This window comes from Lontra canadensis, unplaced genomic scaffold (assembly GCF_010015895.1).
Source record: "Lontra canadensis isolate GAN:19392208 unplaced genomic scaffold, GSC_riverotter_1.0 scaffold14, whole genome shotgun sequence".
Lineage (NCBI taxonomy): Eukaryota > Metazoa > Chordata > Mammalia > Carnivora > Mustelidae > Lontra > Lontra canadensis.
In genome coordinates, this window is record NW_022631008.1 from 7,769,909 (window position 1) to 7,797,502 (window position 27,594).

The window sequence follows — 27,594 nt, forward strand, 5'->3', positions numbered from 1 at the left end:
TTAGCTCAGGTACAGGGAGTATGGATAGGAGATACACTAGTTCTCTGGCAATGCCTCAGGTGTTCTACCGTTAAGACCTCTGTCTACTGCAGCCTACTGGCAAACCCTTAGGAAGGGCCCCTCAAAGTACCGAAGCTTACTCAGAGGAACTCTCAAGGAAGAAAATGCAGTCTTTAGAACACACCCCTGGGATGTCACAGGGTAGCCTGTACAAAATCACCCCTCTGGTGCTCTAAGCATCCAAAGGGCACTACAAGGAGTAATATACTAAGCACACCCACCCATTCAGGGAAGGAGCCCATGCTCCAGACTCTCGCCCCTCCATACCTCTTCCTTAGCATACTTGAGCTTGTATTCCTTCTTCACCGCAGGGTCAAAGCGCGCCTGCGGAAGCCATGTCTGAATCTGCAGCAAGCCAAGGCTCACCCAGAGGCTCCCACGGCGGGCTGGCTCAGGAAGGTCCTGTTTACTGTCCCCTTCCCCAAACAAGTGGCGCAGGGAGGTGAGCAAGAGGCATAGCAGTTCTTTGGGCAGGGCCTCCTGCCCAGCCATGTCCCCAAGGGTCTGGCCCACAATTTGGAAGGCCTGGCTGTCCCCGAGCAGCAGCTGTTCACAGTTCTGCATATACTCCTGCCGCCGGGACTCAGGGAGCAGCTCTGCCAAACCCGCCAGGTGTCGGCACAGCACAAGCCCCTGGAGCTGCGAATCCGTGCGTCTGTAGAGATAAGGAAGCACTTACAGGCTTGCACTACATCGCACAGCGTTCCTTTCTCACACTCTCATCCCCTCAGCAAATGACACAGCAGACTGCACTGCCAATAGTTAAAGGTGAATTTCTTTTCTCAAGTAATCCTACATGCTTTTCCAAGCCCCCTCTCTTTATCACAATAGGCTTCAAATTGACAGAGGCCAAATTGACACGGGCCAGCTCATAATAGCCTGTCGTGGGCTAAAAACCTACTGATCCACCTGGAAAAATACTTGCCTTCAGCAACCAAAACTAGCCTCTACAGAAAAAAGTTCTGAGTTTTCTGCTACATGCTCTGTAGGAAAGACAGACCTTTACAGTCTGTGGCGGGAGACCGGGAAGCGGGTGGCCGCGGGGACCGATGGTAAGAATACCTGAACTCTGCGACCGAAGGCACCACCATGTTCGTCCAAAGCGCCAGGCTGATGTCCTGGAGCTGCACAGCTCTCTCAACCCACTCCCCCAGGGTGACATGTGAGGAGGACAGGATGGGGAAGCCGCTCACATCCCAGGGACTTGCTCTGCAGCTGCTGGTCAAGACTTCAAAGCAGCACTTGGAGAACACAGCTCTACTGAGACTGCCGGGGCCCTGATGGATGGAGAGAGATCGTGCATCTTTTAAAAATTAACTAAAAGGATTTCAAGAAGCAGAACTGAGCACTTCAGAGTAAGAAAGAAAAAGAAATGGAGGCCCAGGTTGCTAAGACCAGGTAAACCTCAACCAGAGTATGGACTGGGGTCAGGTGTTAAAAGGCTTTAAAGAAACGGACTCCATTCTCAAAGAATGAGGAACAATTGGTGCTTCACTACAGCAAGAAAATCCCTCCCACCTGGGCATCAGGAAGACCATTCCTGCAGTAGAGCTTGGGGCCCACTGAAGAAAGATAAGACTTGGGAAGCTGGGAAAAGAGTGAGAAGATAGATATTAAGAGTCAGGGACAAAGGGGCGCCTTGGTAGCACAGCTGGTTAAGCAGCTGCCTTTAGCTCAGGTCCTGATCCCAGGGCCATGGGATCAAGCCCCACGTCAGGCTCCCTGATCCATGCGGAGTCTGTTTCTCCCTCTGCTTGTCCTCTCTTGCTCATGCTCTCTTTCTCAAATACATAAAAGCTCTTAAAAAAAAAAAAAAGTAAGTGAGTCAGGGACACAGTTTGTCAAACCTGTGCTCCTTGGACTGTGCATCTGGGACACACTAGCAGCTGTCCACAGCAAAGGATTAGGTGGTTAAATACATAATACATAATATGGGAAACACTGTATACTCTGGAACTCTTGGGAATCTGTAAGATCTATCACTAAAGGCTTTGAGAAGTGTGTTATGATAAAGAAATCAATTTTGAGGGGCGTCTGGCTGGGCTCAGTCAGAAGAGTATGTGACTCTTGATCTCAGAGTCATGAGTTGGAGCCCCATGTTGGGTATAGAGGTTAAGAAAAAAATTGTTTTTAATTAAAGGTATCATATTTGATAGAGCAAGAGAATAGAAGAGTCCCAAACAAAGCCATGAACATCTGTGGGACTAAGGTATGATAAAGGTGGCATTTCAAATGAGAGTGGAAAGGATGAATTAGTCAAACACGATGGTGTTACACTGCTTTTGGATGTACTGTTTGTATAAAATATTTGTATACCTATCTTACAAAACAGGATCTCCAGCTGTAACTGATTATTTAAATATAAAACAGAACAAATATATATAAGAAAATATTGGCAAATGGTTAGCTCTAGGGATAGTGAAGACTTTTTTTTTAAAGCATGACACCAAAGCCAGAAAACAGAAAGTCAGCCAAGTATTTTAAAAGAGAACATTATAAAACTTGAGAGATAAGAGAACATTAGAAATATATTTCCAACCACATGATGGGTAAAGGTTTAATATCCATAATATATAAAGAGATCTTCAATAAGAAAATGATCATGAATTCAATTTTTTTTTTTTACAAAATGAGCAATAAACATGACTGAAAAATTCAGAAAATGAAACTTTATACATATGTGTAAAGATGTCTAATCTCAACAAAATAATCAGGACTACAAATTCAAATGAGATTTAAAAAATTGAGTAATTGGCAATAATTAAAAATGTTGATAGCATCTAGTGTGTCAAGGATATGAAGAAACAGGTTCTCACAGATACAATAAGTGAAATTGTGCTCTAGTCCTACATCTTCCTGTGATCATCCAGGACTTTGTGACCTTCCCCTCTACTAGCTCCTAGCATGTTCATAAAAGTAAACATACCCTGGTGCTTACAGCAGCATTATCAAAACAGACAAATTATGGAAACAGCCCAAATGTCCATCGACTAATAAACGAATAAAATAGATGTGAGGGGGGTGTCACACACACACACACACACACACACACACACACACACACAGGGATATTACTCAGCCATAAAAAAGAATGAAATCTTGCCATTTGCAATGTCATGGATGGAGCTAGAGTATTATGCTAAGTGAATTAAGTCAGAGAAAGACAAATACCGTATAATGTCACTCTTATGTAGAATTTAAGAAACAAATGAACATGGGGGAGAAAAGGGGCAAAAAAGAGAGTCAACTATAGGGAATAAACTTACGGTTACTAGAGGGAAAGTTGGGGGGAATGGTTTAAACAGGCGATGGGTATTTAAGGAGGGCACTTGTGATAAACACCAGGTATTGTGTGTAAGTGATGAATCACTAAATTCTACACCTGAAACTAACATTACTATGTATATTAACTAATTGGAATTTAAAAACTGGGGGTCGGGAGGTAAAAATCAAAAACCACCTGCTCAGACATTCTAAGACCGGCCATGAATTTCTTTAACTGTGCAGACATTCTGACCAAGGATTAAATCCAATTCTTATAATATGTCCACAGAAATACTAGGATAAATAGACAAAGGTTAATGTAACAGCAGTTGATGCAGGTAAGATTGTTATAGAAAGGGGGGAAATAAAGCAAGAAATCTCCACATTTATGAATAAGCAAGTAATTAAATAAATTCCAACACAGGGGCGCCTGGGTGGCTCAGTGGGTTAAGCCTCTGCCTTCAGCTCAGTTCATGATCTCAGGGTCCTGGGATCGAGCCCCACATCGGGTTCTCTGCTCGGCAGGGAGCCTGCTGCCCCTCTCTCTCTGCCTGCCTCTCTGCCTACTTGTGATCTCTCTCTGTCAAATAAATAAATAAAATCATTAAAAAAAAGTTAAAAAATTAAATTCCAAGACATTAGAACAATGGGATACCTTAAAAAGAATAAAGTGGAATGACATGCTTCCATGACATATTATGTGAACAAAGAAAGCGACCTTATTTTTGTTTACATATACATTTAATATAAAATATATGTAAAAGAATAAAAAGCAAAGAGTAGTTATTTCTAGAGAATTCTAGTAAGTATCTATCTATGTAAAGTTGATACTTGAACACGGGGTTAGGGGTGGCAACCCTCCCGTGCAATAAAAAAATCCATGTATTTAATGGCTAACTACCCAAAAATGTAACTATGTATAGTACAGTAGAACAAGACACCAGAGGTCTTCTCATCCCCAAAGTTAGCAAAGTTGGACCCAGGAGGGATATCCGCTATTTGTTCCTCTACCCAAGAACGCAGAATCTCCTTCCAAATAGAATGCAGAGAAAGGCAAAGAACCAGGGAAGGCAGACTACCTTTACTCACCTTTTCCAGGTCACTTGCTCCACCTGACTCCTGCTGCACGGTTCTAACACAGTTTCTGCTTACAGGAAATTCTGGCAAGCAGAGAGCCAGCTGCCACTATTCCTGTGGTATTAACTCCCTGCCTTGGACTTTCAGCACCATAGACAACACCCCTCCCTCCTGTACCCTCTGCCACCAAAAATCCTACTAAGCACTTATCCTGTCCCCTGGTGTTTTCCTAGACTCCTTACCTCAGGGAGTCATCATTCTGTGGTCCTTTGTCAACTCTTCCAGTGACAGGCCCTGTCACTTCAGTGAGACACCCGCCAACACCCACCATCCCTTTGTACCTTTCTCAGTTCAATACCTCAATGAACAGAGTTTTGCACAGGTAGTGGGAATAAGGAAGAGAGCCAGAATCAGGTGAGAGCCCTGTTGTTCCAGCCTTCCCTGCATCTTTCCTCTACCCTCCCTTCGCTTCTAGGCATTTGGTTCTACCTCACTTTTCAATCACAACATAAAATACATATTTACTGAGAAAAATCCATGTGTAAGTGACCCGTGCAGTTCAAACCTTGTCTTGTTCAAGGGTCAACTCTATATACACACACATACACATATGTACATATATATTACTATACTGTTAAACTATTTAATAACTAGGATAAAGGTATTTTATAATTAGAGAAGAAAGTGAAGACTTTTTAATTATTATTTTAGAGAGAGAGAGCATGAGCAGAGGGTGAAGCAGAGGGGGAAAGAATCCCCAAGCAGACCCTGCACTGAGTGTGGAGCCTGACCTAGGGCTCAATCTCACCATTCTGAGAGCATGACCTGAGCTAAAACCAAGAATCAGATGTTCAATGACTGAGCCAACCAGACAGCTCAAGTGAAGATGTTTAACCCAAATGGTTTAAGACGGAGTGTCTTTTTTGAAGATACTCTTACTAACATCCTGCAGAAAATAAAGTATTGCAATCACTTATTTAGTTACTGCTCTGTCCTAGGAATAAATGTTTATTGCTAGAGGGGCGCCTGGGTGGCTCAGTGGGTTAAAGCCTCTGCCTTTGGCTCAGGTCGTGATCCCAGAGTCCGGGGATCGAGCCCCGCATCGGGCTCTCTGCTCAGCGGGGAGCCTGCTTCCCCCTCTCTCTCTGCCTGCCTCTCTGCCTACTTGTGATCTCTCTCTGTGTCAAATAAACAAATAAAATCTTTAAAAAAAAATGTTTATTGCTAGATCAAGAATTTTTATCAAACACTTTTATGATTTTATGCCAACAAACCTTCAATGTGGAGTCCAAAAGGGACTTGGGCATCTCCCTCTGCTCTACACCAGGCAGAGGGCTCCACATTAGCCAGTACTCTGGATTTGTAGTCACAGTACTACTCCAAAAAGACATAAATGTGGAATTAAACAAGTCAGACCACAAGGAAATAATTTCTTCAGTAGACACCTAAAGATAAATAGATAAAAGAATATTTGAGAAAAATTCCATTAATCAAGTTATGAGGTCTCCCTCTTGTAAGACTCATCTAAAATTAACATGGGTTTAAATATATTAATTCTAAAGTCCCTGATTCCCTACCACCCTGGTCATCTTGGTTAAGCCACTTATCTTGTTTATAATTTTAGAAAACTGAGATCTGCTTTTTATAAGGCTCATGAGGAAATATAAGTGAATCACACAATTATAATATCAGCAAAACAGGTAAGTGAACAAAAGCATTATAAAAAAATTAAAGTTGCACTAATGAAGTTATAACTGTTATTTATCACTATTGACATTCGATAGTTACTTGTGGGGGAAAGAGTTACAACACTCACATGTATTTTTGCACAAACAATAAAAATAAGCAAATAATTTAGTGTTATTTAACTGGAAACCAAACAGAATGATTCTGTGATGAGTTGAGGAATACCCAGGTAATTAATGCAAAAAACACTCAAAATTCTCCCTTTTCAACGTTAATTCAAATAAGACTGAGTTTTGGACATAAACAGAACATTCCGCAACCAGTCTGCCTCAGAAAGTTTAACTGGGCCATAGCATTAAGAAGCTTTATCTCCCTTTTTGATCTTAGTTTTTACCTTCTGATGGTGCAATAGGAACCAAAGATTTCGAAGCTCTTGTGGAGCAACTGGTGTGTGCTTAAGACAAAATGTGATGTGATGACTGATCTCCTCATCTATCTGCAGTTGCTGATTTTTGCTGGACCTGCTCCACAAATAAAGAGGAAGAAAGGATGGGTCGTGGACTGTCAATAAACTGCTAGAAATCTGTTACGTATGGCAAGATGGAACACACAGAACTTACAATGCATTTATTAAAATACAAATAAGCAATTTTACTGGAAAGACACCTAGTAACTTGAAAAGGTGGAGTCAAAACAGGCAAAGAATCAGTGGCAACAGACTTCCCTTGGTTTTAGTAGCTAGTCCCCTTTAAGACAAGTCTGTGCTGTTTCACATGTAGGATCCATAGAATAACCTAACAAAAAAAAAGTTCCCCCAAGGAAAATGGCTCACCTTCTTAGACAAGCCTGTGTCATAAAATCAGCTATCACTTTGTACTGCCAAAGCATAGCTAGGTACTCCATTGGAGGCCACAACTGAACATTCCTGGTGAGTTGGATTAAGGAGGTAAAGTCTGGTTGGAACAGGGAGGAAGCTTCATTGTGCTTTTTTTCGAGAAAACCAAGTGAAATTCCTTTGGCTTTTAGTTCTGAACAATGGGCATTCACAATATTCTTCAACTCATCTGGACAAAAAGACACATGTAATATTAACAGCATAGTGGTCAACAGAACAGGCTCAGATTCCCAAGAACTAGTTATGTGACTGTGAGTTTAACCTGAGCTTAATTTAAGTTTTGTACCTGTGAGACGACATCACTAATACCTGCATGATTCTGACAACAGAATTAAACAGTATCTGTAAAGCCCATCTCTCTGCCTGACATACTCACTTAATGGTAGTTATAGCATACCCAGAAAAGGGAAAGAGAAAAGGAAAAAAGAAACAGAAAAAAAGAAAATCTAAGGGAAAAACTTAAAAACTTATTGGCTGCAGAGCAGCAGATAGTTCTGGAGCATCTGTTAGCAGGCTAAACTCCAGAGTATATTACCTGGGTTGGCATCTTCCAGAATATTAGCTTTGAGGACTAATCCCCAGGCCTGCAAGAGACTTTTCTTTAAAGTCCATTCAGAAGCAACCACTTGGAGACGATTAATGTCTTCCCACCATCCACTTTCCCCAAGGGCAGACATCCGCTCTCTGATGGCAAGTGCTTTGTGAAGGACTTTCAATTGAGACAAACACTCCACCACCAGCTTATTCTGAAACAACAAAACCCAGGAGAACCTACTATAGAGGAGAAATGAGGTTCTTTTTACCAGCCTGTTTATGTCTAAAAAAAATATGAAATGTTTCCACAACGCTTCTAGAAAACATAAGGATTGTTTACTCCTGTTACTCTCAGGAGATTTTATAGTAATAAAGTTAAAACTCCAATCAGACGCAACACTCTCCAAGAATAAGCAAAATGTTAACACTTAACAAATCAGTTAATAGTACTGTGAACATCTGAAAGTTAAGTGTTATTGGAAAGGATGAGTCTAGTTGAATGGCAGTCCCCAGGCTCCAGAACTTCAGAAAAGGTCAAATCTTAGTGTTTACGACATGTTTCTAAGTTGTACCTTAAAAGGAAATGGTCGTCCCAGGAATTTTTGCAACTTCTTTATACCAGTGAAGCCACCTGTCGGGCTCCCCAAGCAATTCTGAATATGTTCTGAGACCGTCTGAATCTCTTTGTAGTATCTTTAAAGAAGGAGAAAAGGGCAGAGGGAAGTAAGGAAAGAGGGAAATGCTGGATAGTATAGAGACACAGTAGAGGCATCATTTACATTTTATATTTGCTTTATATTCACCAATAGACTAAGGGAATCAACCAAAGTAAAGCAAGAAGTTTCAATTCCAAACCCTTTTTTCTTTATCATCATCAGTACTATAGATGTTGACATTATTACTCTAAATATGAGTCTTACTTGTCCTCGTGGTTCATTAGGAGTTGGGGAATCTGACGGACCCAATGTTTTAAAACCCAGTGCCAGTGAAGGGCAAGCAGGGAGAGGCCTGGGGCATCCACTTTTACTGTGTCAGCCACAGTCCAAAACCGATCCCGCCACCGCAGAGAATCCAAGATCTAAAAACAAAGTAAACCAAACTACTCAAAAACATTTCTCAGGAAAAGACACAAGACACAGATTTCAATTGTTAATCAATACTCAACATACCCACATAAATGGTCTAGCATTCGAATGAAATATTTTTAGGGACATTAAAGCAGCCAGAGAAGGCACAGCTTTTTTCCTCCAACCACTTGAAGTTCAGAGCTATTTCCTTAGAGAAAATGGAATTATTGGGTCATATGGTATGTATACATGCAATTTTATTAGACACTGCCAACTTCTCCTACAAAGCAGCTGCACTATTTTATATTCCAACCAGCAGCACACACGTATTCAGTTGTTCTGTTTCCTTACCAATACTTAATCCTGTTAGTGATTTTAATTTTAGCCATTTTGTGGGTGGTACTTCACTGTGGTTTCAATTACACTTCTTTGATAACTAGTGAGGTTGCAACTTTTGAAGTTCTTACTAAGCATTCATATATCTTCTGAAAAGCATCTATTCAAATTATCTTGCCCATTTAAAAATGTGGGCTGTTCTAGTTTATATAATTTACATATAGTTTCTATATTATACAATTATAGTTTCACGTATACAGCCCGTTTTTTAACAGTTTCTCCCAGTGTTTTCATTTTCTTAACATTGTCAATTAAGAACAGAAGTTTTTGGGCGCCTGGGTGGCCCAGTGGGTTCAGCATCTGCCTTCAGCTAGGGTCATGATCCAGAGTGAGTCCACATTGGGCTCCCTCCTCTGCGGGGTGCCTGCTTCTCCCTCTGCCACCCCCCCATCTCTCATGAATAAATAAATAAAATCTTTCAAAAAAACAAGTTTTTGATTTTGACAAAACTTATCAAATTTTTTCTCTTATGAAGAATCCTCTGAAATCTTTGCCTCTCCTCAGGTTACAAAGATTTTCTCCCATGTTTTCTTTTAGACAGTACATAGTTTTAGCTTTTATATTTAGATTTATGACCCATTTTTGAGGTAGTTTTTCTATATAATGTAAGACACGGGTAAAAGCTCATTTTTAACTTTATTATATGAACTTTATTGTACTTGTTCCATCACAATTTGTTGAATACACTGTTTTTCCCCATTAAAATATCTTTACACTTTTAGAAGAAAAAAATCAATTAACTCTAAGATCTATTTCTGAATTCCTTTTGGTTTCATTGTGTTAATCCTTGTGTTAATACCTACTGTCTATCCTTGTGTTAATACCTACTGTTTTCACTAAAGTAGGTTTGTAATGCAAATCAGGTGTGTCTCTGTCATTGCTCTTCTAAAATTTTTTTTTTTTTTTTAAGATTTTATTTATTTGAAAGAGAGAGATGGTGGGAACAGGAACATGAGCAGGGGGGAGTGGAACAAGGAAAGCAGGCTTCAACCCTACCCCAGCAGAGAGACTGATGAGGGGCTCCATCCCAGGATCCTGGAATCATGACCTGAGACAGAGGCAGGAGCTCTGGTGCCCCCTAAAAGCTATTTTTATAGCAAAGTTGTCTCAAGATTTCTTGAGCGTTTTCTCTCCGATATTCCATGAGGTAAAAGCTACTTTCATAATATCAGATTATTTACCTTTTTTTCACTATGTTGACATTTGCACTGACAGTACCAGAAAGGGGGGATGCGTGGGATGGACAAACTGTGATTGGGTATATGGCAAACACTATATATTGAAAATGAAGTGAATCTGTCAGCTCAAGAAAAGCAACTGAGAGTATTTGTTGCCAGTGATAAAAGTCAAGCTTTCAAAGCAAAACCCAGAACTTTGAAAAACCAAGACCCTGACAAATTCCCAATATTTCAAAATTTTTCTGATGAGGTTTGTGATAGTTGTACATGAGTGTGACTCTGCTGACATTGAAGAATGATTTGTCAACATTTGGAAGATCTGGTGAGTCCGTGAAAAATATTTTCCAAATACCAAAGCACGAGCTCAATTCCTACAAGAGTGAGTCCATCCAAAGTGCAAGCCAGACGAATGGATTTTGATGCATGACGAATTTGGTGTATTATTTTCAGATTCCACATTACAAGTAAACTTTAGAAAACTATCACTTGTCAAGTTGTGGTACAGTACCAAAGAAAATTATTCACAATTATATGAAATGGCAATGAAGATATGAGGTTGGAAAACGGAGGAGTGTAACTATATGAATAGAGGCTGAAACAACATAACATAAGAGAATGAATGCAAAAATAGAGTCCATTTTCTTCTGTTAATCCAGATATTAAAGAGACTTGCAGAAATGTAAAGACAGTTGTACTTTCCATTAATTTGTTTTGAAAAACAGTTCTCATTAAAAATTTTATTCCTATTAACATTAAATGGATTTGCTGTATTTTTTAAGCAAACTAATAAATATATTTTGTATTTCTCAGATTTATTTCCTAATATAGTAAATACGGACAGATGAGACTACATAAACAAAAGTTCTTTAGAGTCCTTGGTAAACTTTTTGGACTCAAGACTCCTTTATGGTCTTAAAAGTTAAGACCTACTATTCTAGTTTATTGAAATTACTAGAATAATCTGGATTCAAAACTCAAGGAAATCCATATACAATAATGATGTCTAAGAAGGCTTAAGTGGATTAAAATACAAACTAAAATTCCAGTGTTCTCCAAGAGGTAGAGAGATTGTAGCATATACATTTGATGGAATATTACTTGGCAATAAAAAGGGATGAATCTTGATACACTAAACAATATGGATACATATCAAAATAACTGTTTTGAGTTAAAAAAGCCAGACAAAAAAGTATACTGCATAATTCCATTATATAAAATGCTAGAAAAATGCAACTGACCAAAAGCATATTAATGGATACCTGGTTTAGGGTGGGGGCAAGGAAGAGAAAGGAACTACAAAAGAACATAAGGAAAGGGTTGAGAGTATGTACTGGATATGTTCACTATTGTGGTAATGGCTTCATAGGTGTATACATGCCAAACATAAAATTCTACACTTCAAATATATGCTATTTATTATGTCAATTATATACCCACAAAGCTCTAAGATCTTATATATATTATATATATATATACAAAGTATATATATATATGTATCTGTTAAGAACAATTAAATTTCTCAAGTAATATTGGATATATAATAACATTATAGCTCATCTCACCCCTAAAAATCTTAAACATTTGTCTTGACACAAAATAAAAACATGAGGTACATTTCCTCACCTCAATGACACTGGCATTGGATACGAATCCCTGAGATGACTGGACCCAGAGCAGGATTAGTGCATCACAAAGTTCAAAAAAAGCAGCAAGATTGACCACAATTTCAGGGGGCAGACTGTGATAGCTCTCTGGATCTTAGAGTTGACATAAATAAGAACATTCGATCAGATTTAAATTAATCTCTGGACATTTTCAAAGTCAACTGCAATATGGAACTTAATTGCAACTCCAGTATGAAGGTCAGTTTTGAAAGGTCAAAACTGAAAGCAAACTCTTAGCCTACTATCACCATATTAAATTTAAAAGATCAGGTATGTATATCTATAGAAGTTCTTAACATCTTAGTGAAAAATTAAAATTACTGAGCAATAATGGATATTTTATACAAATACGTGTTTAAATACAAAACAAAAAGTGTATATATGTTTGAATGAATAAACAGCACAGAGGAGAGGATACAAATGAAGGTACTGTTAACAAGAACTGCTTCAAAGGCAGACTTCACCTTTTATGCTTCCATACAGTCCAAAGTTTTTCCAGCAAGCGCAGATATCTTTTCAATTTAAAAAAATAAAGGAAGGATGAAGAAAGAACCTATAACCAAATACTTAGAAGCATGAACTTTTTGAGCCAACAGATCTAGATTTCAAATTTTAGCTCTGTTACTTGCTAGAGATATGACCATTAGGATCTCTGCACGTCCCTCTCCTCTTTTCACAAAATAAGATCTACACCACATAAGGTTACTATAAAAAGTAAATGAAATTGAGGACATGTACAAAGCAGTTAGTCATTACTATTGAACAATCAGGCCAGCAAGTCAAAAGAAATCAGTAAAATGGCAGCAGATGCTGAAGGTCTCTTAAGCAACATTCTATGATCAGATCCATAACTCAAGAATATAAAAGGTAAACGTCTCACCTTTATGGAACTCAAAGGACATTCTCAAAACACTATTTCTTAACTTTTTGCCACCAACAGAAACCAGATTTGCTTCAGTAAAAATACGTTTTTCCCGGTCAAGATACAGGATTGTCCTGAAATGAGATCAATAACATAACAAATATTATTGGTTCCTGCTGTATTCTATTTCACAATCACATCTTCTACCTGCTGAAATCTTGAGAATCCTTGGGAGATCAATCTCCTTCAACCTGCCATTCCTTTGCATCCCCTCCGAATTCTGGACTAAAGAGATGGAGGTAAAAGTGATGACGACCATGTGTTGGGCAGGGGGTGGGGAAGACAGAGGGCTGGGAAAAGCTGCATCTAGGTAGACTGCCAGGCTTTGCTGTGATCCCACTAAATACAGTGTGAACTCTTGAAAGCGGCCATCATAAATTAACCTCCGGTGTTATAAGTTACCTGGGGAGGCACCGGGGGAGTTACTAGGAGGGGAGACAAGAGGGCCTTTGAAGTGCTGGTTCATACCATATGCATGAGTTCACCTTTTGAAAATTCCCCGAAACCAAATATACTCATTATTAAGTGTACTTTTCTATAATGTACATTATACCTCAATTATAAAATTATTTGTAAAAAGGTATTACATTACATTGTTTGCCAATTAAAAAAATACTGCTGGCCATTACATTAAATGTGAGGAAAAACCAGCTTATATAACAATTAGGTGAATTTGTATGTTGGGTGTGCACATAAGGATGCAGGCTCCACATGTCTCCTCAACATTTAAGGATGGGAAATGACGTGGACACAAGGCTGTGAGAGAATGAGCAGGTAAAAATGGGAGGAACTGCTGAGAATCATAAATAGAAAACAATAGAAATATGACTCTAGGTCATATGATAAAGGATTAACTGCAAAATAAAACACAATATTAACATTAAGCTAATGTACCTCTTAAAAGCATCCTATTAAATTATTAAGAACTTGCAGAATTTACAGGCATTTTGCATTCAGAGTTACTTCACTGAGCATGGAGCATGAAGGCGAGGTGGTGATGAAGGGAATCCCATCCAACATCCCACCACTTCTTAGGTTCAGGAGATTAAACACATGTAAGCTAAATTTGACAGAGTTTAAAAAAGGTATAATGGATAAAGCTATATTGTATAGGAAGGCAAACATGCCCAAAACAGCAGGCTTCACCTACTTGTTTGCAACAGACTCTAAAAGGGCAAAGAGCTGCTCAGGCTGGTCTGTTTGTGGGTCAAAGTCCATGGAGTTTCTAATGATGTCCAAAGCCTGCATATTCCATCGGGGGTCCAAAGGGATCACAAATTCATCTGGTTTAAAGAAACAAAACAAAAAATAGAACTTGGCAGTTAAACTCCCTGCCTAGAAAATTTCAGTGGAAGATTTGTACTGTCTTAATTTGATCACATTCAGTCCTGATGGGGAAAGAAAGAGAATAGGAAAATTGCTGGTTTCAGTCCACAACACTAGAAAAATATAGATCAGTTGCTTTTACACTATTTCTTTTCTAAATGCTAAATTTCTACTAGTCCTGAAAATTCATTCCACTGCAGGATATAAGGTAATCCCTCTAGAACATAAGCATTCCGACCAATACTTTCACTTGCCCAGGTCCCACTGCTGGTCAGAAAACAATCTATGAGCTTCATCACCCAATCTGTTGTCATTAACCTCAAAAAAAACCTAACTCACATGGTGGCAAATGAATAAATATGTCTCATTTGCTTTCAGTAAGAAAAACCACTCAGGAGGCACCCAGGTAGCAAAGTCAGTTAAGTGTCCGACTCAGATTTTAGCTCAGGTCCTGATCTCAGAGTCACAGGATCTAGCCTCAGGTCCTGACACAGGATCAGTGTCAGGCCCTGAGTGTGCACAGTCTGCTTGAGATTCTCCTTCTCCCTCTGCCAGTACCCCTGGCACTCCCATGCACAAGTGCACTCTTTCAAGAAAATAAATAAATCTTTAAAACACAAAAAACAAAAACTCAAGATTTTGCTTTTAAAAGCCCTTTCTTGGGGCACTTGGGTGGCTCAATCAGTTAAGCATCCGCCTTTGGCTCGGGTCATGATCCCAGGGTACTGGGATCGAGCCCTGCATCAGGTGTCCCGCTCGGCGGGGAGTCTGCTTCTCCCTCTCCCTCTGCTGATCCCCGTGCTTGTGCTCACTCTCTCTCAAATAAATAAATAAAATCTTAAAAAATAATAATAATAAAAGCCCTTTCTTTGTAATCAGAGAATATAGTATCTGCTGCTTCTTTGGCTTAAATTTGGCACCTCTTCTATAAAGCAGCAGTGATCAGATCTGACCCTTCTGTGGAGAACCCGTGAGAACCCAAGGAATGAGGTTAAGACAAAACAATGGTAACATTAACATTAAGGTGGCTGGGTAGGTCAGTGGAGCACATCAAGTATCAACCATAGACTAGACTAACAAATGCCTACTGTCAACAGCAAAGTACATGATGGAGGGAACCCATATTCCAAAGTCCAGTAAGACTACATGATCCAGAGCTATACACTAGAAAAGGAAGATGAAGGCATACCTAGTGTGTCCCAACAGTGGGCAAAGGATATCTACTAAAAAGGGAACCTGCTGCTCTACCCTAACACTGTTTCCAAAGACCAAAATTCTTTCATACTTGGGAAGCCAATAGTTTAGCCACAACTTGATTACTACAGTAGTTTTCCCCATTATTTGATTTCTTCCCAAACATTTTCCTTGTTATCTTTAGTGTACATAAGATCATTGGTTAGCACAAAATCATCATACATATTTTCTTCTAAACCAAATGGCAATGGTATGTTTTGATCAATATCAAATGAAGACAGGGGTGGGAAATTAAAAATCTGACTCTATGAAAATATCCATAATTTCCTCATTAATGCTTATGTTTAATCAACTTTATATTATTCTCTTCAAGAAAGTGTGCAATCTTACCCCTTAATTAAAAATAAATTCTGGAGGCGCCTAGGTGGCTCAGTCACTTAAGAATTTGCCTTCTGCTCAGGTCATGATCTTGGGGTCATGAGACTTAGCCCTGTGTCGGGCTTCCTGCTCAGTGAGGAGTGTGCTTCTCCCTCTCCCCCTGCCCCTCCCCCAACTCATCCTCTCTTTCTCAAATAAAACCTTTTTTTTTTTTTAAATAAAAATAGGGATGCCTGGGTGGCTCAGTCATTCAGCATTTGCCTTCGACTCCGGTCATGATCCCAGGGTGCTGGGATCGAGCCCTGGATCGGTCTCCCTGCTTGGCAGGAAACCTGCTTCTCCTACTCCCTCTGCTTGTGTTCCCTCTCTTGCTGTGTCTCTCTGTGTCAAACAAATAAATAAAAAAAGAAAAAATTTTTTTAAAAACTAAAACTAAAAAAAAAAAAAATTCTGAATATTTCATTTGATTTAGATAGCTTGAATGGCTATTTCTTTTAACATTATGGTTTTAAAACTTTATATTTAAGGCTTTATAACTTTTATTAAGTTTTGTATTTTCTGAAGTAATTCACACTGTATTGTTTACCCATCAAGTCAAAGAGCTCGTAATATAAAACCTTTTCTCTTGGGGCTCCTGGGTGGCTCAGTGGGTTAAAGCCTCTGCCTTTGGCTCAGGTCATGATCCCAGGGTCCTGGGATCGAGCCCCACATTGGGCTCTCTGCTCAGCAGGGAGCCTCTCTCTCTGCCTGCCTCTCTGACTACTTGTGATCTCTGTCTGTCAAATAAATAAATAAAATCTTAAAAAAAAAAAAATTTTCTCTTAACAACTCAGAATGCTCTGAGTTGAAGGGATCCGAGAGATACGAATTTAATTCCCATATTTTTCAAACACAGGCAATAAGTATGGAAGATGGCTCTCAAATGAAAAGCTAGTTTGTGGCTGAGTTGGGACCAGAGACCAGTCTTCCAACTCCTGTGCTCTCCCCATTATGTTGTGTATCATCATCATCTTTCAAAGACTAAAGGAAAAAGGGATGGTTTCAAACAAAGAAGTAGGATTTGCATCTGGATACTGTGAGTCTTCCAAAATATAGTGTTAATTACAGTGGCAGTTCTGACAGGTCTTTTTCCATAGACTTGATGGGACCAGTTTCCTAAACTGTGCTGAGAACTCAAAATCAAATGAGGTGCAGTACCTGTTATATTTGGTTGTAATATTTTGATGACATTACTGACCCCAGCTGAGAGAGAATTTGAGTAAAAATTCCTAAGAGATGCAGCACTGGCTTCCAAAAGAATCTGTATTGATTCTGTGGAGGAAGGAGAAGAAAATGTTAATATTAAAAGTAGAGTTGTCCAAGCAAACTTTTTGCAGTGATGGAAACATCTATAGTTGCAACTGTCAGCCACTAGTCATGTGTTAGTAAGCACGTGAAATGTGGCCAGTGCAACTAAGGACTGGATTTTAAATTTTATTTCATTTTAATTAATGTATATTTACATTTCAGTGGCTACCTGTGGCTGGTAGTCCTCATATAGGACAATGCAGATAATATATAAATTCCCTCTATACAGTTTTAGACAGATCACATGCACCACACAATATACACATTCCCTGGCTAAGTTCTCATGGACAGAAAGGTTCATGTAAACTCAATTACTTTAGGCAACAAGTTCTACCAACAAATTCCAAGTCCTATACTTTGCAATGCATGCAATGTTGTTATTGTTGGGTTTTCCTCTTAAAATGAAAAAAGTACAAAGAAATTAAGCACGACAACTTAGAGCACTAGAACTAAGTCTCTTATGCACTTTCAAGGGGAAATGAAGCTACCAAAAGCAACCTTCCCCAGAACGTTCTACAGTAGTACAGTAGCATGTTCAAAAAATAAACAGTAACATAACACTGCACATTCTCCTTTTGGATTTGATAGGAAGGCGCAAGATCCTGAAATGCTAAGGATTACATGGGGGAAAAGTTACTCTTAGAACATATCTAAGGGGAGATATATATGCGCCTTAATTTTTTTTCTTTTTAACAGCTCTGCAAACAATAATACCAAGTCACAAATTTCTTGCTAGGAGATCTCCTGGTGACAATTTTAACAGTGTACGCACAGAATAACAAAGCTACCGAGGCACTAAAATAGCATAAGTGTAAATATATTCACCTATTATACAAATTAAGCTTTTTGACTCACCCAGCCCTTGTGGTATATTCTTGGCTAAATGATAAAGCCATTTAACTCTGAGCATCCAATCTTGATTGGTTGCTTTTTCTATAAGAAATTTAACAGCCATGGCCAGAACATCTGGTTCATCAATCCATTGAGTATCCACTTCAACTGAACTGAATTTCAAGCTCTCAGGGTTAGAGGACTGCATAATTTTCTCTAAGTCTGGCAAGGTAAGAGGCTGAATCCTAAAATTCATTTGAAAAATAAGGCAAAGTCAATAACAGAATCAACTTTCATTTTGTATGTCAAAGAACCAGGAATATAACTTTACAAATATTGGATCCAAGAGGTGAAGGGTAAAGATTAGTCCCCTTCGAAGAAGGACAATTAAAACACATCGAGTGAATAATAATAATAGGGAGCAATGTTACGATGAACAAGGAAACTATGATAGCTAGTTAATAAATGACCACATTAACATTCTGGTCAAACACTTTGGGTCAAGACCACTACCATAAAAAAAAAAAAGTCAAGATGCCAAAGAGATTCAAACTGAAGGTCTCACTGACCTGGCCCAGCTGCTGGTTTTCAAGCTCATCCTGTTGAGGCAATACACTAAGATCTGTCCATCACTTCGGACTACAGACAAGTGAGAATCTTCTGTAGCAAAGAGAGCTGAAGGCAGAGAATCTGGCCACAGGCCCATGGCAAGAATGGAGTTACTCCAGGTTTCATGTGCTCGCAGAGAAAAAACATGTTTCTCCAGTAAAGCCTGCACAAGCTGGTAAGAGATAAAAACACGTGGGTGTACAGGCAACATACAAGTGCTATCTCCAGAAACTAGTAGAGTATTAATAGTTTCCCAGGCCCTTTGTGATCATCTCATCACAACTCTCATCACAGCCTTCAATTTTCAACATTACAAGCTAAATTCCACTTTGATGACAACTAAGTTTCGAAAAAGTATACTTACATTTAACCTATTTTCCAGGAAAGTACTTAGAAAGCAGATCTCTACTAGAGAGTAACTGAAGTGCTCCACTCTCAGCTCACTAAAGTTACCATCAATAGGAAGAATTTCCTCCACCTAAATAATGTAAAGAGTATTATAACTGAGAAAGCTCTATCAAACAGTTCTTAGTACCTTCTGGTTTGCTGGTGAATGCTGGGAGCGGACATATGCCTCCCAGCACACTTCAGAAAAGGCTCTGTCTAAACTCAGCCCTCGCTGTAGGTACTGCACAATGAGTAAGGCTGTCTGAATTAGAGTTGAAATAGAGGATGTTGGAGAACCTATAAAAAAAAATATTGCCATTTATGAGCAACAGATTCTATAAACTGTCCAGTGAAAACAGATAAATTCATCTTCACATCAAACTTCGTTCCACTCAAATCTACCCAATACTTACCCTTGGAAAGCCTTCTAAGTGGAAATCTAGGGTCTCAGTAGCACATTATGGACTTGTGGAAACATTCATATTCCTTCCCTATTCTGCCTCCCCCCTCCCTTTCTGGCTGTCAAAAGCATATTGCTGGAAAGTGACAATTACAAGTATGACAGCCTGGTCAAATATATCCTTAATCTAAAGCTGATACACACTGAAGTAGCAAAATGAGCATGGCCTCATAAAGGACCATGTGCTTTAAAATCCAACAGAACTACATTGAAACCTCACTGGCATTGATAAATTACTCAACCTCCCTGAGCCGTATCTATAAAATGAAAACATGCTCTGAAGAACTAATGTGAAGACTAAAAAAGCAACTGACATCGTACCTAACACATAGCAGTTACTTAGTAGATAGCATGTCATTTTTTTATCATTACCTTTGCTATTATTCTTGCCTATTCCTGTATATTTGGACATTTAGAAGAAGTAACACCTGTTTTAAGCAGCTCAAAGTTCTCTCTTTATTCTACCTTCAAAAGACTCAATGACCACCCTACAGATAAGAGGGACAAACTTTACAAATTTTAGTGCTTAAAGCAGTATTCCTCAAAATAAGGGTGTCCGAATGAATCCATCAGAACTACCTGGGAAGCTTCTTTAAAATATTAATTTCTGTGCCTCACCCAGACTTGCTGAACCCAATCTCTTAGGAGGAAGAAGGGCATCAACACATTTACATTTTTAACACATTTTTCTGGTAATTTCTATTTGCATGTATACTAAATTTAAGAACTCCTAGGTTAGCAGTGAAATGGAATAACGTAAGAATTTCTAGAAGAATAAAACTCTGCAGAGGCCTAGCAGTCAAGCACCTTACCTATTACAGTGCTTTGGATCTCTGTGTGTAGAGCCAAGAGGCTGTTGCACACACTATCCCCCACCAACCCAAGGCTGTGCAGCAGAACTTTCATATCCAGGTCATCTGGGATATTCCCATCCCCTTCTCCTGAAATGTAGATTTCAAGTCCACGGTTCCTCATAGCTCGGGATATTTCTCCATGAACAGGATCCATTGAGAGAAAAAGTCTAGTAATAGAGTAATTCAAAGAAAAATAAATTAAACTCCCAGTTGCAACCAATGATGTAGTTCAGCAACAATTAGTGAGGGCAAATCCTACATAGTTCCTCTTCAGGGAGCTTATCAAGGGAGATACCACTAACTCAAAAGTCTGCTATTTTCACCTGTGTTCTACCTTCTAGTGCCAAAATGCATCAATATAGCAACATCAATTTCTCTAGACCTACTCTCTTTAGGAACTATTGTTTATCCAGTGCACCTTTAAAGCTATCTGAGAATGTTAAAATTCTTATTTTCAGATATTCCCCAAATCAGATAGTGCTAATTCATCATTCTAACGTACCTACAGAGATCAGAAAAGAGAGCAATGTATTCTCCTGAAACAATTACCTTCATATATTCAACGTCTAGCAACACCTCCACCTAGCCGCCTGACATCTCCAACGCTACACAGCGGATTCCCTGCTGACCTTCCCCATGTCAAACCTGCTCCTTTGCCAGTCTTCCCTTTCTCAATAAATGGTTCCCATATTTACCCAATTACTCAAGCCAAAAATTCAGGTAAAATCCTTGCTGCTTCTTTTTTTCAACCCACACATCCATCAGCAAATCCCATTCATATGGCCATCCTAGTCTAAGCTATCACATATCTTACCTGAACGACTGGAAGACTCATGTTCAGTCTCCTGCTTCTACCACTGCAAGGACTGGTAAGAGTCCCAACCCACTGCAAGGACCTCGCCTCTGTTTATTTTTTTATTATTTCATTTTTTAAAGTAATCTTTGTGGGGCGCCTGGGTGGCTCCGTGGGTTAATCCTCTGCCTTCGGCTCAGGTCATGATCCCAGGGTCCTGGGATTGAGCCCCGCATCGGGCTCTCTGCTCAGCAGGGAGCCTGCTTCCCCACCACCCGCCTGCCTCTCTGCCTACTTGTGATCACTCGCTGTCAAATAAATAAAATAAAATAAAATAAAATAAAATAAAATAAAATAAAGGGGAAGTCAAGCTGTGTGAACTTATAAGTAAAATTATTTAAAAAAAATAAATTAAAAAAAAAATAAAGTAAGCTTTGTGCCCAATGTGGAGCTTGAACTCACAACCCTGAGATCAAGAGTCACATGCTCTACCTACTAAGACAGCCAGGAGCCCCCTCTTGTTTACTGATGAGCTCCCAGAGTCTGGCAAATAGCAAAGCCACCATAAATATGTGTTAACTGAATCAATAAGTAGGTTAACATACTTATGACTGGATGCATAAATATAACATGTAAGAAGGTCCTACTGAATGTCCACCTCCCCCACTAAGGGAGTCAGATTCTTAGAAGAAAGTTAAGAGGCACAAATACCTGAAATTGGGATTTGGTGTTATGGTGGGAGTGGATCCATCTATCATTCCTCTCTCACTAAGAGTGAGAACACCGCCAGGTTCAAGCAAAGCATTCAAACGATCCAGCACTGATGGGCTGCACAAAGAATTCAAATACAATGGTGACAGACTGACATGTTATACTGGTTCTACTTTTCCTTGTACAGGCTCCCCACTGTTCCCAACCCATGTCCTCCTTCAGCATGGACCATTCCCCCATATAGAACTGTGCTTGCTCTCTCCCCGTCCATCCCCCTTTTCACTCCCCAAGACATGTTGCCCAGAGATTCATACAGAGTAAATATATAAAATATTTGTTCCACGATTAAATAAATTAAGGAAAACTGTCCCATGATATAGTTCTTTCTTTTCTCTTTCCCCTTCCATCTCCCCAACTTCCCAACATTACCAAATCAATCTGAAGGCAACTGGATTTCAATTCAAATATTCTGAAAAATGCTCCAGGTAGAGAAATCCATCATTGGACCTGGACTAGTTTCTATTATGCCGTGTGTTATGGCAGTTTTATGATATCTCTGTCCTTACTTTAGAATCAAAGCAAGACACACTGATGCACATTTACTATGTCTGCCCTGTAAAAGATCCTCCATTTCAAAAATCTGCCCTCAAGAATGCCCCTAACAAAAAGAGTATTTTTAATGTTAAATAAAAAGGTCTACCTCAAAAATGGTTGGAAAAGTAATCCAATTCTGCTAGCCTTCAATTTAGCTCAAAACAGTCAGACAGAACTAAAATCTTGCAGCTAATGACAATTACCTTCGTTCTCAACAGGCATCAGCCTACAGAATAGGGTTGAGGATACGTTTCTAGCTAACAATGGGTTCAAAATGCCAGAACGTCCAGCTGGGGTTCTACTTTGACAAGCATATCCCAAATTTCAATCTTGTGATTAAGCAGGTCCTTACTTGCAAAAGTTAACATTGTCCATCAAAAGCCAATCTCCAGACTTCAGAGCCTGAACCAACACGCTGTCAACCCATTCAAATGTGCCACGGCTGCGGCCACTGGTGGACTGCAGAAGCTTCACCCCAAAATTTCGGAACTCTTCCACAAGTTTGGCAAACTCTGAAATGTCAGCCACAGCACTTAATTTCAAACCATGGCAATAAAAAAAAAAAAAAGAAAAACAAACAAAACCCCCTAAGAGTTTATTAAAAGAAAATTGGAAACTTAGGGCCAAGTTCTAAAAGTTTTGTAATGAACTATAAATAAAGGTTTCTGGGTTTTGTTTTTTTTTTTAAAGATTTTATTTATTTATTTGACAGAGAGATCACAAGTAGGCAGAGAGGCAGGCAGAGAGAGAGGAGGAAGCAGGCTTCCCGCCGAGCGGAGAGCCCGATGCGGGGCTCGATCCCAGGACCCTGGGATCATGACCTGAGCCGAAGGCAGAGGATTAACCCACTGAGCCACCCAGGCGCCCCAAGGTTTCTGGTTTTGTTTTAACAAAACAAGTTAAAAAAAATTAGGTCTGGTAGCAGAAAATACTTTTTAATGGCTTTTTGAATTAATGGATAGGTAGAGGTGACTCAAAGGTGACAGAAAAGGTAAATACTCTTGGTTACAGTTTCTCAAATGGCACAAGGAGAATAAAGTCCTCCACCTATTACTGCATTTCTATCACATGAAAGGGCAGTAAAAGTTGGCACAATGAAAATCAATGTCATTAAACCAGGCTTTCTTCCTAAAGACCATATCATAGGATTATAGTAACAACTGCTAGTTATTTGCTTAGTGCTTTATAGTTTATATAGTCCATCCCTAGAAATTTTTCAACTGTTCTTTTTTATTGGAAACTGCCTTATGACCCTTACTCTTATCACAGAGCATAATGCACTGGACCCCATGAGGAATAAGGGTTCGACTTTATCTCTACGGCTAACAACTAAAAAACTATACAAAATATTTGAAACAACTGCTTCCAGCACAGCACAGGGCTGTGGTACCTGAAGAAAGAAAGCCCTGTAATTGTCCTCAGTTTCTGCCTGGAAGCAATTTCTGAATTGCAAAGCAGGAGAGGGAACTTTCAAACATACCACAGAGGTCTCACTGATTTGAGTGGACAGACTGGAACTCAGGGAGGCCAAGACAACTAGAGTGAAGGGCAGAGCACTCGAGATGAAGGAGCTACTCACAGAGCTCCAGAAACCTAGATAAGGCCTCTGAAGTCTTGGGCTAAGTAACAGTCTGCATGTGCAGGTAAAAGGTGAGGCTCCACAAGGATGGGAAAACTCGCAAGGAAAGGACAATTGCTGGGGAGTTATGATTGGAAAATTCCCAGAGTTCATACAAGACTGAGTATCCCTCCAGTTCCCACCAGCTACACTGAAAAGATGCCACTGAATACACAGGCCATTCAGCAGAGATGCCTAAATAGTGAGGTTAATCTCAGGGCGCCTGGGTGGCTCAGTCAGTTAAGCATCTGCCTTCAGTTTGGGTATGATCCCAGGGTCCTGGGATGGAGCCCTCTATCAGGCTCCCTGCTCGTGGGGAGCCTGCTTCTCCCTCTCCCTCTCCCTCTGTCTGCCACTTCCCCTGCTTGTGCACTGTCCAATAAATAAATAAAATCTTTATTAAAAAAAAAAAAAGTGGGGTTAACCTAGCCCTAAAGTAAAGGTTACTCTGAACTGACCTTAAAAAGCTTGAAATTAAGCTTGAAAATATCAAAATGATCTGGTTCAGCATGGCAGTGTAGGAAGATCCTGAACTCACCCTACTCCCACGGACACACTGAATCGACAGCTACATATGGGACAACTTCCTCTAAGAAAATCCTGAGGTCTGGTTGAGTAACAACTACATAGCAGGCAAATGGAGGGGGGAAAAACAAAACAAAACAAAACAAAAAACTACCTGCTACACTGAAGCAGGTAGGAAAGGCTGAGAAATAATCTCACCATGAACCCCCACCAGCATGCTGTGACCCACAACTGGGAAGGACCTGAAAACCTGGAACTTTTCACTATGGAGCAAATGGTTTGAACCACACAACAGAAATCACAACTTTTTTTTTTTTTTTTTAATTTTACTTACTTATTTGACAGAGAGAGACACAGCGAGACATCGGACAAAGAAAGACACAGTGAGAGAGGGAACACAAGCAGGGGGAGAGGGAGAACCAGGACCCTGGGATCATAACCCGAGCCAAAGGCAGACACATAACAACTGAGCCACCCAGGTGCCCCAGGAATCCCAACTTTTAAAACATGTGCCTGAAAGGCAAGCCTTCAAAACATCTATCTTCTAAAAACAACAGGGCTTACATCTCAGGAGCACAAGACTAATCAGAGAAAGGGCTCACACACTCAGACTCCACCCCAGGGCCCAGCTCAGAGGCAACCAATTGCACCCAGATTTAAAGTGAAGGAGGCTCACCACCTTGCATTAAAGACACAATCTCAAGAGCAGGCATCTAATATAACATATACATCCTAGAGTCTGCTGGAACATTCTCCAGGGAAGAAGACTGACAGGTGTCATCTTTGTGCTCTTCCTCTGTGGATCTCAGAAGCACCAGTACCTCCCAGAAAGCCTTTTACATAAATCTCGGGCCCTAATTTTTTTTTTTTTTAAGATTTTATTTGTTTATTTGACAGAGAGAGATCACAAGTAGGCAGAGAAGCAGGCAGAGAGAGGAGGAAGTAGGCTCCTCGCTGAGCAGAGCCCAACGCAGAGCTCCATCCCAGGACCCTGGAATCACGACCTGAGCCGAAGGCAGAGGCTTTAACCCACTGAGCCACCCAGGCACCCCATCGGGCCCTAATTTTTATAGTTACTACCCAGAGATGCCTCGGAGCTTGAGTTCCTGATCCCATGGGACTATAATAAATCAGTGTCACCCAGTGCTGTGAACTGTGTAAGTCTGATGAATCACAGACCTGTACCCCTGAAACAAAAATACATTTACATTTTATGTTTAAAAAAATAAAAAATAAAAATAAATAAATCAGTGTCACCAAGAAAGGAGATAAAATTGGTAAATTCTACCAAACATTCAAAAAGAATAATTATTCATCTTTCTTGAACAACTCCTTTTTTCTCTTTTCTTTTTTTTTTTTTTTTAGGCAGAGAGAGAGCATGAGCAGAGAAAAGGGTCAGAGAAAGAGAGAAAAGCAGACTCTCTGCTGAGCAGGAAGCCCGACACAGGGCTTGATCCCAGACCCTGAGATCATGAACTAAGCCAAAGGCAGATGTTTAACCAACTGAGCCATCCAGCCACCCAGGCACCCCTCTCAAAACACTTCCACAAAAAAAAAAAAAAAAAAAAAAAAAAAAAGAAGAAGAGGAAGAAGAAAAGGGAACTTTTCCAAACTCACTTTATAAAGTCAGCATTACCCTGATACCAAAACTAGACAAGGATGCCACAGGAAAATTTCAGCCTGGCTGGCTCAGTTGGTAGAGTACGCAATTCTTTTTTTTTTTTAAGATTTTGTTTATTTATTTGACAGAGAGAGATCACAAGCAGGCAGAGAGGCAGGCGGGGGGGCGGGGAACAGGCTCCCTGCTGTGCAGAGAGCCCAACGCAGGGCTTGATCCCAGGACCCTGAGATCATGACCTGAGCCAAAGGCAGAGGCTTAACCCACTGAGCCACCCAGGTCTCCTCAGAGTATGCAATTCTTGATCTGAGGGTCATGAGTTCAAGCCTGATATTGGGCATGGAGCCTACTTTAAAAAAAAAAATTATAGACTAATTTTACTGATAAACATAGATCCAAAAATTCTCAACAAAACAATTAGCAAACTAAATTCAACAATAAAGCAAAAAGAACATACACTATGATCAAGTGGAATTTATTCTAGGGATGTAAGAATGGTTCACTATCTGCAAATCAATGTGATACCACACATTAACAAAATGAAAGATAAAAATCATATGATTATTTCAGTAGATGCAGAAAAAGCACTTGACAAAATTCAACATCCATTCATGATTTAAAAAACCTCCTAATATAAAAGTGGGTATAGACAGAATATGCATCAACATAATAAAAGCTATATATGGCAAGCTTACAGATAATATCATTACTTAACAATGAAAACCTGAAAGCATTTTCTCTGAGATCAGGAACAGGACAAGAATGTCTACTCTCACCATTTTATTCAAAACAATAATGGAATTCCAGGCCAGAGCAATTAGGAGAGAAAAATAAGAGGCAACCGAACTGGAAAGGAAAATTGTCACTATCTCCAAATGACATAATACTACCTACAGAAAACCCTACACACACACACACAGACACACACACACAGAGAATAAATAAATTGAGTGAAGTTGCAGGATACGAGATCAATATACAAAAAACCATTGTGTTTCTATACACTAATAATAAACTATCAGAAAGTGCAACTGAAACAATCACATTTACACTCACATAAAAAAAATACCTAGTAATAAATTTAACCAAGGAGGTGAAAGATCATGTTGGAAACTCTAAGACATTAAGAAACTGATGAAGACATAAATAAATGGATAGATATTCCCTGTTCATGGGCTGGACGAATATTGTTAAAATGTCCATACTATCCAAAGCAATATACAGATTAAATATAATCCCTATCAAAATTCCAGTGTATTTTTCATCAAAATAGAACAAATAAGGCTAAAATTTGTATGGAACCACAGAAGACCCAAATAGCCAGGGCAATCTTAAAGAACAAAGCTGGAGGCATTGGGTTCCCTTATTTCAAACCATATTTCAAAGCTAAGTTAATTAAAACAGCATGATACTGGCATCAGAACAGACACATACATCAGTGAAACAGAAAAGAGAGCCCAGAAATAAACCCACACATATATGGTCAATTAATGTACAACAACGGAACCAAGAATACACAATGAGGAAAGGAAAATCTCTTCAATTAAAAACAGTTCTGGGGAAATTAGGTAGCCACATACGAGAGAATAAAACTGTACCATTTGTC

General features: G+C 39.5%; 1 protein-coding gene across 4 annotated transcripts in view; it reads right to left on the reverse strand.

Moving 5' to 3' along the window:
* MDN1 (midasin AAA ATPase 1) overlaps window positions 1-27,594 on the reverse strand; it is a 168,242-nt gene that overhangs the window by 44,697 nt on the left and 95,951 nt on the right. For all 4 annotated transcript variants that reach the window (XM_032858123.1, XM_032858121.1, XM_032858122.1 and 1 more), the window contains exons 44-61: window positions 22,580-22,739; window positions 21,634-21,750; window positions 20,088-20,296; window positions 18,964-19,112; window positions 18,389-18,600; window positions 17,844-18,064; window positions 16,839-16,952; window positions 13,894-14,026; window positions 12,702-12,817; window positions 11,781-11,914; window positions 8,437-8,594; window positions 8,089-8,209; window positions 7,518-7,728; window positions 6,920-7,151; window positions 6,482-6,608; window positions 5,676-5,846; window positions 1,123-1,337; window positions 328-715 (exon numbers count right to left, since the gene is read on the reverse strand). In XM_032858123.1, coding sequence (XP_032714014.1) covers window positions 328-715; window positions 1,123-1,337; window positions 5,676-5,846; window positions 6,482-6,608; window positions 6,920-7,151; window positions 7,518-7,728; window positions 8,089-8,209; window positions 8,437-8,594; window positions 11,781-11,914; window positions 12,702-12,817; window positions 13,894-14,026; window positions 16,839-16,952; window positions 17,844-18,064; window positions 18,389-18,600; window positions 18,964-19,112; window positions 20,088-20,296; window positions 21,634-21,750; window positions 22,580-22,739 — 3,188 coding nt within the window. The remainder of the gene's footprint in view (window positions 1-327; window positions 716-1,122; window positions 1,338-5,675; window positions 5,847-6,481; window positions 6,609-6,919; window positions 7,152-7,517; window positions 7,729-8,088; window positions 8,210-8,436; window positions 8,595-11,780; window positions 11,915-12,701; window positions 12,818-13,893; window positions 14,027-16,838; window positions 16,953-17,843; window positions 18,065-18,388; window positions 18,601-18,963; window positions 19,113-20,087; window positions 20,297-21,633; window positions 21,751-22,579; window positions 22,740-27,594) is intronic.